The following is a 15,731-nucleotide window of genomic DNA, read 5'->3' as shown; positions in this document are numbered from 1 at the left end:
TGGACCCAAGGGTGAATTTATTTAAAGATGATGGATAGATGTTGGGGTGTGCAGATTCCAAAGACATGGAAACCTTGCGGGTAGAACGCTGAAAGGATTTCTAGTCTTAGCAAAGTTCTGGATTTCATGAATTTTTGCAGTCATTATAGAGCTTCACTGTTGCCAACAATTGATCCTCAGATTGAGCTGATCTCGGTTTTTGTAATGTTTGTAATGTTTTTGCTGCTTTAAATTGATACCAAATAATCGATGCATTGAAAGAGGTGGATGTTCTGTGAACTGGTGATGATTATGGTATCTGTTGAATGCTTACTGTGTGTCAGGCATCGAATCCCCATTTTACAGCTGAGGAAACAGGCATGGAGAAGTTAAGTGACTGGCCAAATAGGAAAATGGTGGAGCCAGGATTAGAACCCAGGTCCTCTGATTCCCAGGCCCATGCTTTTTCCCCGAGGCCAAGTTGCTTCCCATGACTCAGAGGTGGGCAAGGACTCTCTTTCCAAATCTGTCTAGGCCTGGGCTGGGGTGGGCTAGGCCCTAGTGACCCTGTAGCCTATCCCATCTTTCCCTAATTTCTCCTACCCCATTTAATTCCCAGCAGCCCCTGGGGAAAACCATTCCCGATTACTGCACACTGGGTGTGGGTACACTCCCTTTCTCCTGTGATATTTCTGCACCAAGGTTGGACTTGGATTCTGGAATGCTAGGCCTGCCTTGGCTCAGACTGAGCAGGTTGGGTCAAGTGAGCCAGACGGGGAAAATCCAGTCTGTGCCAGGCTGTACTCCTGGGGATTAAGAATCTGGTGGGGACACGCTCGCATTGTGCCGCACTGCAGCTTCCTCTTCTCTTCCTCACCCTGCCAACCGTCTGGGAAAGAGAGGCCCGGGCTACCTGGGTTTGGCCAGCTTTTGGGTCTCACCCAAATCCTCGTTCCAAGGGTTTGGCTTGCGCTGGGCCTGGGATTTGGGGCTGTAAAATTCTCCCTCATAACCCCCAACCATAGACAGGAGGAAATACAGTGAATTCTGCCCCTCACGTGGTGCAGGTGAAAGGGGCCAGAGGAGGTCAAGCGAGACCACTGGGCTGAATTACTTTTCTCCCATGGCTGACCTGTCCCCTTGATGGAAGGGTGCCTTGAGAATTACTCATGAACTGGGAGCTCTTTAAGAATTGTAATGGGGGAAGCACATGGTACTAACAAACCTGGGGCTTTGTTGAGGGTGGCTTATGCTACCCATGCCATGGTTTATTGGAAAAAGGCTCCCCTCTCTGGTTCTGAGTGGGGAGAGGGGCACAGAAGGAGGTCACAGGTTCCCACTGCCGTCAGCATCTACCACCTCTCCTTTCCTCCCTTCCACATTCAGTAAATGGCCAGCAGAATTGGGACACAAGGTGGGGAAAAATGGCCAGTTCGGTAGGTCGAGCAAGGTGTATACCTGTGTGACGGTCTGAAGGCCCAACGCAACATTTGCCCCCTCCCTCCTACTGAGCCCTCTGCACTGCTGAAAATACCCCTAGAGACAGGAGGCAATGTCAGATTCTGGCTCAGTGGAAAGACCACAGGGCTGGGAATCAGGGGACCTGGGTTCCTATCCCAAGTTGGCCACTTTCTGGTCCTGTGACCTTTGCTAAGTCACTTCCCCTCTCTGTGCCTTAATTTCTCCATCTGTAAAATGGGGATAAGATATCTGTTCTCCCTCCTAGTCCTCTCAGGTATGTTAAGCACTTAATGCCTGCCAGGCACTGAACCAAGCTAGATAGAAGCTAATCAGGTTGGACACAGTCCATGTCTCACATGGGGCTCACAGTCTTAATCCCCATTTTGCAGATAAGGTACAGAGAGCTTAGTACAGTGCTCTGCACATAGTAAGTGCTCAATAAATACTATTGAATGAAGATAAGGTAACTGAGGAAGAAGCTGGAATTAGAATCCAAGTCCTTCTGACTTCCAGGTCCTTGCTCTGTCCACAGGACCACACTGCTTTTCTAACTCAATCTGATTATCTTGTATCTGCTTGAGTGCTTGGAATGAGGTCTGTGCTTTATAAATACCATGATTATTTAAATTATTTATGAGAAGCAGCGTGGCTCAGTGGAAAGACCCCCGGCTTCGGAGTCAGAGGTCATGGGTTCGAATCCCGGCTCTGCCACTTGTCAGCTGTGTGACTGTGGGCAAGTCACTTCACTTCTCTGTGCCTCAATTACCTCACCTGTAAAATGGGGATTCACTGTGAGCCTCACGTGGGACAACCTGATTCCCCTGTATCTACCCAGCGCTTAGAACAGTGCTCTGCACATAGTAAACGCTTAACAAATACCAACATTATTATTATTATTATTATTATTAACTAGACTTAAGCCAGCCCCACCTACCACTCTCTTTACTGTAGGTTTTTATTAAGGGCTTACTATGTGCTAATCACTGGGGTAGATAAGGTTATCAGCCTAGTCTTTGCCTCATTTAGAGCTCACTACCTAAGAGATCAGAAGAAGCCCCTCATATATCCCCAGATCATCTTCTAACTACACATGCAGTAGAGGCACTTTCCCTCCTCTGTCCTGGAACCCCTTCTCTCCTCCAGAAAAATTTCCCAGACTACAGCTCTCCCCATCTTCAAAACCCTCCCCAAATCCCACTTCCTGCAGGAAGCCTTCCCTGGTTAATTCACAACACCCCAGTCACTGTATTACTCACTGAAGATGTCAGGAGTAGGTACTGGATACAGACTTTCTGGGGCAATGTCCACAATTTCTTTTCTTTTTACATCCAGTGGACTATGAGCTCATGTCTACTAATTCCATTGGATTGTATTCTCCCAAGGGCTTTGTACAGTCTTACAGTGCTTACAGTCCTCTAGACTTTAAGCTCCTTGTGGGCAGGAAATGTGTTTTTGTTTCTTGAGAAGCAGCGTGGCTCAATGGAAAGAGCACGGACTTAGGAGTCAGGTTGTGGGTTCTATTGCCACCTCCTCCATTTGTCTTCTGTGTGACCTCGGGCAAGTCACTTAACTTTATTATGCCTCAGTTACCTCTTCTGTAAATGGGGATTAAAACTTTGAGCCCCATGTGGGACAACACGATTACCATGTATCTAACGCAGTGCCCAGAACAGTGCTTGGCACATAGTAAGCGCTTAACAAATATTATCATTATTATTATTATTATTATTATTATTATTATTATTCTTTTATTGTACTTTCCCAAGTGCTCAGTACAGTGCTCTGCACATAGTAAGTGCCCGATAAATACAATTGAGTGATTAGAACAGTGCTCTGCACCCAGTAAATGCTCTCAATAAACACCATTGATGATGATGATGACTGGTAGAACATGTAAGAATTGTTAAGATTCTGAGCCAAGGAACCAGGAGTTAAGAGTTTGGTCTACTCCCTATCACTCAGTCAGTCAGTTGTATTTATTGAGTGCTTACTTTGTGCAGAGCACTGGACTAAGCATTTGGGAGAATATAATACAAAAGAATCAGCGGGCATTTTCCTTTCCTCTAGACTGTCAGCTCGTTATGGGTGGGGGGGGGGGGGGGGGATAGACAGCTAGGATTTCTTATATTCTGTTTCTGAAAGTGTCCCTAAGCATGACTTGATCCCATCCCATCTGTTGATCCAGCCCTCAAGCGAGATTGATGCTGTTTGACTTGTGTCAGGCGTGTTGCGTGACTTGATTCCTGAATACTCTCTGATGCATGCAAAAGAAGTGCAAAGTAATAGCTGTGATGTGCTCATCAGCAGCACAGCTCCCTCTGATGAGCCCTTTCTAAACATCTGGTGGAGTCAACATTTTCCTCTTTCATTTTAATCTTTAAACAGCTAATGGGGCTTAAATACAGCCCTTCACCTAATTTTCATATTTAATGATGTGATACGTTAAGAATTGTGGTTCATTCTTTCTTTCCATTTTGTTGTGGTGCCAAAGAGCATCTTTCAGTTGGCTAAAGGTTTGTTTATATGCCAATGACTACTTGGGTACCTAAACCATCAGTCATTTACACCATATAGCTGTGATTTGCATCACTTCTCCATACACACATGCACACATATGTGCAAACTCTTTTTCTTGGTGGATTTTCTTTTTTTCTCAAATCGATTATTTCTTTAAATCTTTATTTTTTTTAAGTGGTATTTATTAAGCACTTAATACGTGCCATGCACTGTACTAAGCACTGAGGTAGATACAAGTTAATCAGGTTGAACACAGGCCATATCCCATTTGGGACTCTGATTTTTAATCCCCATTTTACAGATGAGGTGAGAGGCACAGAAAAGTTTGGATTTGTCCAGGGCCACACAGCGGACAAGTGGCAGAGGCAGGATTAGAATCATTCATTCATTCAATAGTATTTATTGAGCGCTTACTATGTGCAGAGCACTGTACTAAGCGCTTGGAATGAACAAGTCGGCAACAGATAGAGACAGTCCCTGCCGTTTGACGGGCTTACAGTCTAATCGGGGGAGACGGACAGGCCCAGGTTGTATCCACTAGGCCAAGCTGCTTCTCACGGCATTACCTCTAGACCTTAGCTTTTGACACTTTTGAAATGGGAAGTGTGATTTCCTCTTCATTCCATTGCTAGTGATTAGGTTCCAGTTGAGTTGGTCAGGATGCTGGAGAGGGATGGCATTGATTGAAGTCTGCGATCTTGTCTTTGCAAACCAACACTTAATTGAGTTCTAATACTGCTGTGTGGGGCTTAATGCTCATGAAGCAACTCTCTGATTCTTGGGATGTTTTTATTTATCTTTGCCCAGAAAAGATACATTTTTGCCCAGAAAATCAGAAACCAAATTTTCCCGAAGTTGCATTGACCTCTAGAATAAGGACTCAGTTGCTCAGTGGTGGTGATAGAATAACTGGGGTATTTAAGAGTTTACTATGTGCCAAGCACCATACTAGGCAATGGGCAAGATAAAATGCAATCAGATGAGACACAGTCCCCATCTTACGCGGGGCTCACAGTCAAATTAGGTGGAAGAGCAGGTATTTTATCCCCATTTTAATGAGGAAACTGGGTTACAGAGAAGTTAAGTCATTTGCCCAAAGTCACCCCGCAGGTAGGTCACACTCAGTGCAACAGGGATTTGAACTCAGGACTCAGTACTTGCAGTCGTGTGCTCTTTCTACTAAGCCTCACTGCTCACCTTCCTTTATGCAGATCGGCAAATCTGCTTCCTGGTTAAAGGGAAAACACATTGCTACATTTCTGTCTTTTTCTCTCCAGCCAATCCTGCATTCACTTTATTTCACTCCCACTGAGTTTTGAAGCTGTATCAAAGCAGCAGGCTTCTTCCTACTTTCTCCCCACCACTTCCTGGGAGAAAATGGGACCAGAACATTTGTTCCAGAAACAAAAAGCTTTTCTGCACATACTTAAAGGAGATAGAGTATTTCTGGTAGCAAATCATAGCTCCTCAGCATTTCCATTACCAGACCATGTTCCCTGGAATTTATAACATGGCTGAAGCTGATCATTGAAGGCCTAAGCATGGCAGGGTCAAAATGTACTTATTGGAAAACTCAAACCCCACATTTTCAGCGTTTTGAATGTTGGAATGTTTTACTTGGACAGTGGTTTTGAGTGTTCTTTATTTTCTCAAGGAATCCCCAGTTCGAGAAACATTGAATCAGTGGTATTTGAGTGCTGTTGCCCTGTGCATCATAATTATTGAGTGCTTACTGTGTGCTAAGTGCTTGGAAGAGGACAATTCAACTGAGCTGTATTTGCAGTGTAGAGAATCTGTGGAATAAACCTGGGAATAAGAGGCGGTTTTATTTGAGGAAACATATATTTCACCTGCAATAAAACTCTGGGTGAGCCCAGAACTACACTGTTGCAACTAGACTAGTAAATCTAGTCTGTAAGCTATAAGACTGGAAGCTCACTGCAGGCAGGGAATGTGTCTGCTACATTGTTATATTATACTCTCCCAAGCGCTTAGTACAGTGCTCTGCACACAGTGCTCAATAAAGATGATGGATCGATTTGATTGCATTCAGTGGTCCAGCTAGAGCTTCCATTTTTCTTTAGGAGTTTGAGGACATTACTTCATTTGGCAATTTTTAAACAGTTTATGTGAAGCAATGACTTCCGATTTTCAAATTAATACTATTGTGGGTCAAAGTTTTAAGTTCCTTTTTAAAAAAATCAATCAGTGTTATTTCCTGAGTGCTAATTGTGTATGCAGCACTGTACTAAGCCCTTGAAAAAGTACTTTTGTTACTTGAAATAAAAGTGGAAGAGTTTTATAGCTCTCCAAATTCCTTCTCATGTTTTTGATGAGTTTGTGGAGCCATAAGGAGGCAGCCCATTAGTCCCTTTCTCCTAGCATCTATTACTACCTGTCAGAGAGATCATCAGTGTGGATAGGGCATCTGTTCAATCCAGTATGGATTTGCCTATATTCTACTCCTTGAGGGAAGGAGAGAGAGGGAAAAAAAAGAAATAAAAGGTCAAGAGGCAGTACTTAAAATTCAGCCCCTCCCTTCTGTCCCTGACTACCATCTTCACCCCACTGACTCCTTTCTCACTGCTATCAAACACTCATGTGTCCCCATCCTTAAAAAACCCATCCCATGACCCCACGGCTCTCTCCAGTTATCACCCTATCTCCCTCCTAGTATTCTTCTCCAAAATCCTTGAGCAAATTGTTTCTCTTCCTCCTCCCCTCCACTTTCTCTCCTCCAATTCTCTCTTTGACCCCCTCCAATCTGGCTTCCACCCCCTTCACTCCACCAAAACTAATAATAATGTTGGTATTTGTTAAGCGCTTACTATGTGCAGAGCACTGTTCTAAGCGCTGGGGTAGACACAGGGGAATCAGGTTGTCCCATGTGGGGCTCATAGTCTTCATCTCCATTTTACAGATGAGGTAACTGAGGCACAGAGAAGTTAAGTGACTTGCCCACAGTCACACAGCTGACAAGTGGCAGAGCCGGGATTCGAATCCATGACCTCTGACTCCAAAGCCTGTGCTCTGTCCACTGAGCCACACTGCTTCTCTAGCAAAACTACTCTCTTTAAGGTCACCAATGACTTCCTCCTTCTTGCCAGATTTTATCTCTAGTTGGTAATGTGTCTATCAACTCTGTTGTACTCTCCCAAGTGCATAGTACAGTGCTGTGCACACAGTAAATGCTCGATTGATTTTACAAGGATTCACTTGACAATCACCTGTCTTTGACTGCTTCACCAGGGCAAAGTGAACTTCGTCTGCATGACAGTTTTTGCCTTCTCATTTATGAAAAAGCGACTTGTTTCCCAGGAGTATATATTGCTATACATTTTAGTCTGAAACTCTTGAGTTATTAGTCTACCCTGGGATTCCCAGATACAACATGCCTGTAAAGGGCAGGGGTTACCTGGTATTGGCCAGAGAGAACTATCATCAACACGAAAAGTATTGATTGAGGGGGAAAGCAGTGAGGCCTAGTAGAAAGAGCAAGGGCCTGGGAGTCAGAAGACCTGGGTTCTAACCCTGGTGACGCTATTTGCTGGCTGTGCGGCTTTGGGCTAGTTACTTAACTGTGCCTCAGTTTCCTCATCTGTGAAATGGGAATTCAGTATCTGTTCTCTCTCCTACTTCGACTGTGAGCCAGATGGGAGACAGGCAGTCCAAACTGATGATCTTGTATCTACCCCTGCATTTAAAACAGTGCTTGATACATAGTAAGCATTTAATAATAACTGATATTATTATTATTGAGTCTAGAACATTGTACTAAACACTTGGGGGAGGACAACAGAAACAAGACACATGTTTCCTGACCTCCAGAAGTTTAAAAATGAATGAAATGGGCAGACAAATTTGTACAAATAGAGGGAGCAGAAGAAAGAACAACGGTATAGCAAAATGAAGTACAAATGAATCAAGATGAAATAGCTGAAAAAGTTAATTAATTAATGTTGGTATTTGTTAAGCGCTTTACTATGTGCAGAGCACTGTTCTAAGAGCTGGGGGAGATACAGGGTAATCAGGTTATCCCACGTGAGGCTCACAGTTAATCCCCATTTTCCAGATGAGGTAACTGAGGCACAGAGAAGTTAAGTGACTCACCCACAGTCACACAGCTGACAAGTGGCAGAGCCGGGAGTCGAACCCATGACCTCTGACTCCGAAGCCCAGGCTCTTTCCACTGAGCCATGCTGCTGAGTGTACAAATGAAAACACCTATATACACAATATCCCAGGGTGTCCCTGGTGCATTTATAGTCTTGTACTGAACAGTGCCAGACAAACCTGACCTCCTGAGAGGATGTTTTCCCAAGGAGATTGACAAATGGGCCAGAAGGATGTGATGTTTTTCGGTTTTGAAGTTGCATCATAGACAACCCAACCAATAAAATTCCAAGGTTTTTTTTCCTTTTGCATTAGCCTTGCAATAGTATTGTGTGTACCCAAGGGAAAACTGGATTGTAATCATTAGAGTGAGGTTTTATTAGTCAGAACTTTTTTACCTGTAACCATGTATTCTGTGAGATGTTTTAGAGGCACATAACAGTGTGGTCCATCAAAAAGGGAGGATTTAAAGGTGAGATTCTAGAGAAGCAATGCCATTCATTAAAAACCAATATGACTTCTTTTGGAGTGAGAAAAGATGGGGGAAAGTAACATTTTTTTATTCAAAAGTGTAAGTGGATTTTGAAGAGTTTTTACTTTTGGGCAGTCCTCTGGGGAGAGTATAATTAAATTTAAGTGCAAAATATTCAATAAAATATACCATTTAGGTTTATTTTTAAAGCTTGTTTCTTGTTCCCCAGGGAGAAGAATATAATTAAATTATTTTCAGCTCTCTAGAGGGTTCTGGGAAAAGAACTAGTAGCTAGGCAGCGGGAGGGGAGGCTCATAGTATTTATCAGCTTACAAGAGGCTTTGGATCATAAAAGAGAAAAGTGTCCTGGAAGCAGAAATTAGGAAAATTACCTAAAATATTTGCCTTTCAGAGCCTAGAGCCATCTGGTACTTCCACTGCGCCCACCCCTCCCCCCCACTCACCGGTGCCCCAAGATTGAAACCACTTTTACTATTAACATCTCTTCCTGTCCATCCCTCGGCTTTCTGAGGCTAACACAGTGCTTTGTTCATCAGTCAGTCAATCAGAAGTATTGATTGAGTGCTTAATGTGTGCAAAACACTCTACAAAAGTGCTCGGGGGAGTACAGAAATAATTATAATTGTGGTATTTAAGTGCTTACTCTGCCAAGCATGTACCAAGCACTGGGTTATAGACAAGATAATCCAGTTCCACCTGGGGCTCAGAGTCTTAAGTAGGAGGGAGAATGAGTACTGAATCCCTATTGTGCAGATAAGGAAACTGAGGCACTGAGAAGTTAAGTGACTTGCTGAGGTCACACAAGTGGCAGAGCCAGAATTAGAACCCAGGTCCTCTGACTCCCGGGCCCTGGCTCTTTCTATTAACCCATGCTGCTTGTAAGTCAGTAGAACAAGTTTATAGTGTACATTCCAGTCTGTTCTCTTGGAGGAAAGATGTGGGGAAATTTTTAGGACTGGGGAAGGGTGGGGCAGCTGCCTTTAGCCTTCACCAAACAAGGCCCCAAATGGCCTGGAAAATGGAGAAGTGTCCCTGAGCTATAGAGACCAGCTGCTCTCTCCATGATCTCTGGCACTGTCCCCAGCTATGCAGGTGGCTCCCTCTGCAACTAGGGCTGTGGCCGGGGTGGAGGTGGCATCCGAAGGAAGCAGGCAGCCGTGGAGGTAAAGGGTCATGACTGTCCTCAGTTTAGCACCACCTCCAACCAAGACTAGGTTGCCGTTTTATCTGCTCACCTCTGTCTGGGCTTTCCCGGCCAGAAACCCAGGATGGGGGGCGGAGATCACACCATTTTAGAGTGCGACATCTTGATATCACAGTCCTCATAACTCTGCCTACCCCCAACCCCCTTCTATAGACAACACTGGCTTGACTGGCTCTGGAGCTCTTAAAACAATATATTCCTCTGAAAAAGCATGTATTAGAGCCCATAAAAATGCAGGAATGAGAAGGAGAACATAAGGGGCGCTGGGAATTTACAAGATGACATAGTTTTCCTTTGGGGAAAGCAGCAGTTTTATGAGAAACAAAGAGTTACAGTACTTTGACTATTAGAAACCTGAAATTCTTTGGCTCCAGAGAGTTTTACCAAGTCAGATTCTGGGAGAGAAAACAATAATCCAAGAGAGGAACTGCTGCTCCTCTCCCGATTTATTTGCCAAGATTAAAAAATGGAGTGACACACAATCTCTACCACTTCAGGGAGAAACGCCTCCCAACGTAGTGGAGAAACGAATTGAATAAGGGGGTGGCCGGCCTCCTTGGTTGAACAATTAGATGTTTTTGGTAACCAGCACATGGTTCTTTCTGGCGTGGAACTTTGACCTCCTCTCCCATCTCTAGCCATCTTCTTTCTGTGGATAGTGGGTTCTTGGTGTTTGGTGCCGCAGGAGGTCTGAGCTCTCCCTGCTTGTTTTGTAAACATTCTCGCTGCACGAGAGGAGCATGGGAGTTATCAAAGGTGCTGCCATTCCCACGGTTCATGATCTCATTAAACATTTAGGAAATATTATTAGCATGGCTGCGTGACACATGGCAAACCCAAGGGCACTAGCCATGCATTCTGAGCCCTGGATGGTGCTTTTACCCCCCGGCTTTTCTGGCTGTCGTATTGACATCGCCACAAAATTATTTCAAGAGAGATTTGAAAACTTGGGCTGTGAAGGCTGTGTAAATGTTCTGTTAAGCTAAGCAGCCCTATCTGAAGATGGGAACATTACAAACAGGGATGATTATTCTGGAAGGCCCCTTTCCCTTGGGGGGAGGAGTTTGATTATGTAAGCAAACTCTCTAGAGACATGATTTATTTAAGGAGTGAAATTTGACCCTTTGGTCAGCACAGAGGATGGGCCATATTAGACTGTTTGAAGTTGTCCATTTTGATAAACTTTACTCTCTTTCAAAAAGTCCAGGGACTGTGTTCAACCTGCTTAACTGTTATCTACCCTCACACTTAGTACAGTGCTTTGCATTTTAGTAAGCACTTAACAAGTACCATCATTATTATTACTCAAATCAAGCCTTCCCCCCTATTTTTCCCCCCAATTTCTCTTCAGCGTAACACTGTCGTCCCCTCTGGTTCAATAGGATGGAATCTGCCCCATTATTATCACCTTCCAATAAATGGGTTTGTGTGTAATCATTTGGATTTTATATAATTTTTTTTCAATGAATTGTAATTTTTAAACGTGGGGAAGGGCATGGGATTGAAATAGGGAAAGAGGGTGGAGTTTTTTCAGAAGGAAACTCTGGGGTAAATTAGACAATTTGTTTTTAGGCTTTAGTAACTTCCCACTTGGGACATTTTTTAATCCTGGGAAATGCTGTCCCAGATGATTCGTACATCTTGATTTTCTTTCTTCTCTCTATCCAATAAATTTCTAGATGTTGTTCACCATCTTGAAGTTTTTTTATAGGGATGTGCCTTGCTGATTCTCAGTCCTCTGGTAACCAAAAATAAATCTTCACAGCCCAAGTCAGTTGAGTTTATGGTTTCTTGCTGTCTTTCCTATGAGAATAATCCTGTGGATAATTCTGTAATCCTTGTAATCCCATTTCCTTGGGGTTTGGCCGTGTGGTGTGAAGGAAATTCAGGAACTTCATATAAACTCTGAACTGTGGATTTAGTAGTCATCTTTGTTTCTATATCATATATAAATACAACTGAATGAATATATACTGTGGAATTCATTATATAAATATATGTATGTATTTGTATTTACATGCTTATACTATGTGTCAAGCCCTGTTCTAAGTGCAGGGGTAGACAGAAGTAATCAGGTTGGACACAGTCCCTGATCTACTTGGGGCTCACAGTCTAAGTAGGAGGAAGAACAGGTATTGAATCCCCATTTTACAGTTGAGGAAATTAAGGCACATAGAAGTTAGGTGACTTGCACAAGGTCACACAGCAGACATTCTTATCCTTTACAACAAGATAGTCTTGGAGTCAATATAGTAGGGCCCTTTTGTATGGAGAGATAAGATGACCAGTTGCATTTTCTATATTAAAAGTGGGACTCTCTAAGGCATCTAGAGATACAAGGTGTTGCCTCCATTAGGAGGAGGTCGGGGGAAGAAATGGGGGTTGGGGAAGTGGTCTTCAGAGTACCTTCAAAATCAGCCAGTGAGAATTCTCTGACATTTGTTTCCCCGGTATAGTAGAACCACATACTAGATTATCTTTATCTGTTCCCAAATTGTCCATTCCAAGCGCTTAGTACAATGCTCTGCACATAGTAAGCGCTCAGTAAATACTGTTGAATGAATACTAGATAGAATGCATCAAACTGAAGATTTTAAACTCTTGTCCGTAATACATTATATGATTTTGATTTCCCTCTTCTCTCCTCCACACCCCAAATGCAAATAATGTACCTTAAATTGTTTTTATTTAATAGTCATCCTCTAGAAGAGTTTCATTTGCTATTAAATGCTTTCTTTCTTAAGGTGGTGTCTTGTAATGTAGTAGGTGATTCGATCCAGTTCACTGTCAACGTGCTGCCTTCTTCCCCTGCTTTCTCAGGAGACCAAGCTTTCAGGGTGCTGCTAGCACCTTTTCATTTGCAGGTAAAGTGGGCTGATTTTCATTTCCCTATCTTGGTCCTGGAAGAACAGTGGGACAGATTAGCCTGAGCCATACAAACAGAACACATTTTTGGGGCCAAGAAAATGGGTAGGATGGCTTCCTTGAGCAGGGTGTGACCTTCGACCCCAGTCTGCCCATGAAAGTCCCGATATTTGGGACTTTCCTGCCACTTCATCTGGTTGCTGGTAAATCCAACCAAGGTCCGTTGCTTGGATTTGTGATTCAGGATTTGGGAGTGGGAAGGAATGGCGGTGGGGGGGAGAAAGGGAGGTGATTTATTAATGCTCCCACCCTGTCCTCTGAGTCATGCTCTGCTGCGTAGCAAGGAGAGCCAAGAACCCGTTCCATCCCCACTCCCCACAGCAGCTCCAAACCAGAGCAATTATAGATTATATTTTTCCTCCTCTCACCTTCTGTCCATTTCCTATGCTGCTAGAGACCAGAGTAACCTGAGACTGGTCTCCTTTCTGACCCAGGATTGGGGGTCTTCAGCCTCAGATGAGGCTGGGGGTGTTAGGTATTTTCCACACTGAAAACACTGCTTTTAAACAGTTTAAATACATCATACACCTGAGTACCGAGCAGCTGTCCCTCATTTCTGGTTGGTAGTAGCACCACTGTTTTTGTTTTATTATTTTTTTAAAGACTCAATAAATTATTCATGCTAAGAGCAAGTTGTATTTCCCAGTTCTCCTGTGTGCTTGTAATGAAAGATGTAATGGTACTGGTAATCAAAGGGACTTTAGCTCCTAATATCCTGACCTCTTGTGAGATTAAATTTGCTACAGAGTTGCTACTGTTAATGGAGCTACAGTTTTTGGTCTTGCATCATTCTAGGAGTTATAGAGGAAAAATAGTGGAGGCTGGGAGATGGACATTTGAGCAGAGTAGAAAATACACCTCAGGGTCTCCGTGTCATAAATTATTTTGTGAGAATGAAGAGTCCCAGTGTTCTAGTCAATCAGTCAATCGTATTTATTGAGCACTTACTGTGGGAGAGAACAATATAACAGACATTCCCTGCCCACAATGAGTGTACAGTTCTTAGGGAGCACTGACAGAATTGATACAGTCTCTTCCACAGTCTTGCTCCTTTGATTGGCCAAAAGATGCCACATGGAGCAGTATCCCTGTTGGCATGACATTTGGCTTTAGTGTTTCCTTGATCCCTTGAATTTTGTGGTGACCGGGTTGTACCTGTAGTTTCTATGGGTATGGTGAAGTAGTTGTAGGTATGCCTTTTCAGCCACTGCAATATTAATAAAGACTGAGAGACCTGATGAAATTGAAGTCAGTAACCTCATGGTGGTTTTGGTTCACCTGATCTAGTAATCAACTCTCTTTTTGACAGTTGGAACTTAATATGAAAGAAAAACGGGAAGACATCCAGATAAATTGGTCCTTCATTAATGCCCCAGAAATGACTGTGGAAATCCAGCCTAAAGCAGTGCAGGAGGTCAGTCAGTAAGTTTTTATTCTTCTACTTGAAAACAGTCTCTACATATCTCTCGTCACAGCACTGTCAGACCACAACTGCAAAGACCTTTCTCCTTTCTTTTGTAGCTGTTCTGCTGGGCTGCAGTCACACCCCAGCTTCATGCACTAACTCTTTGCAGCAAATTTGGGTTTAACTATAAGAGAGTTTTGTTTTAGCAGAATGACCCTTTGTGTTATAAATCAGTCATCAATCATTCAATCGTATTTATCGTGTCCTTACTGTGTGCAGAGCACTGTACTAAGCACTTGGGAGAGTACAATCAGAAACATTCTGTGCCCACAATAAAAGTAATAATAATAGTATTAAGTGCTTATTGTGTGCCAAGCATTATACTAAGCACTGGGGCAGCTACAAGGTGATTAAATTGGACCCCATCCCTGTCCCACTTGGAGTTCAGAGTCTGAGGGAGGGAAAGCAAGTATCTTTTCCCCATTTTCCAGATGAAGAAACTGAAGCACAGAGATGAAGTGACTTGTATGTAGTCACACAGTCGGTAAGTGACAGAGCTGGGATTGGACCCCAGGTTTATTGACTCCTAGTCCTGTGTTCTTTCCGTAAGGTCATAATGCCTTCAATCAGTGGTACTTATTGAGGGCTTACTGTATATAGACACTAGACTAAGTGCTTGGAAGAGTACAGTAGAATTAGTAGACATGATTCCTGTCCTCAAGATCACTATTTTGTTGAATCAACATTAGTTTTATTTGAAAGTTCTCTCAGTGTATTAAAAGCCTGTCTCCTTGATTGAGTATAAGTATTCCAAGGATATTTATTAAGAAACTGCTTTCCTCATTCAGTTTCCCTAAGGGCAAAGGCATCTCTCCTTTTCCTGAAGACACTCATTCTATAGCTTCTTCGAGTTTGTTGTAAAACGTGAGACCAGGGCAGTATTTCATTAGGGACTTTAATAGCCCCAAATTAGCAGCTCAGTCTGTTGCAAAGGTGAACAAGCTATAGGGTTCTGGATTGAATGAAACAGAGTCTCATCCTCTTCAGTGCCATACCAGTTCTCATTTGAACTTCCTTGGTGCTCAAATCCTTTACGTCCTTAAGAGCTGTGCTGTGGCTTGGCAGGAGAAAAAACTCAGGATGCTGTCAGAGAGATCAATAACTCTTGGTTTTTTAAGAGATTAACCAAAGGACCTAATTGAACATCCTGGCAATAGTTTATTCACCTTGTTTTTCCTGCCTCCTTGCTCAGCTGATCTGAGGGGAGCCTGCAGCACTCACAGGGTCACAACTTCAGTTGCAGAAGCTGAACTTGCAAAGGGTTCATCCTCTCGGGTAGCAAAGCGTGGTTACTGGTGGCTTTATAAAAACTCCTGCGCCTAGGTCTGGAATTTCAACCAGTCAGTGTCTCTACTGGCTCAGAGACAGTTGGGACAAGAACTTCAGAGAGACGGGGGAGTCTTCGGGAGCTGGTAAGAAGCTGTCAGACTCAGAATCCCCCTATCTGGGACTCCTCCTGGTTTGGCAAGGGACTAAGTGACAGCGAAGAAAACCAAGTGCCCCATGGTCAGGACTTTTCCAGATTCTTCTCCCCCTCTACACTGTGGGTAGGGAATGCGTCTATCAACTCTCTT

At 43.4% G+C, this 15,731-nt stretch overlaps 1 protein-coding gene across 2 annotated transcripts in view; it reads left to right on the top strand.

Annotated features, from left to right (window-relative positions):
- The window catches only part of C2CD2 (C2 calcium dependent domain containing 2), a 50,695-nt gene that overhangs the window by 7,384 nt on the left and 27,580 nt on the right, over positions 1 to 15,731 (top strand). For both annotated transcript variants that reach the window (XM_001511343.5, XM_029083406.2), the window contains exons 4-5: positions 12,512 to 12,631; positions 14,002 to 14,106. In XM_001511343.5, coding sequence (XP_001511393.2) covers positions 12,512 to 12,631; positions 14,002 to 14,106 — 225 coding nt within the window. The remainder of the gene's footprint in view (positions 1 to 12,511; positions 12,632 to 14,001; positions 14,107 to 15,731) is intronic.

Source organism: Ornithorhynchus anatinus, chromosome 18, assembly GCF_004115215.2.
Source record: "Ornithorhynchus anatinus isolate Pmale09 chromosome 18, mOrnAna1.pri.v4, whole genome shotgun sequence".
In the NCBI taxonomy this organism is placed as follows: Eukaryota; Metazoa; Chordata; class Mammalia; order Monotremata; family Ornithorhynchidae; genus Ornithorhynchus; species Ornithorhynchus anatinus.
This window is presented reverse-complemented; position numbering and strand designations above follow the sequence as displayed.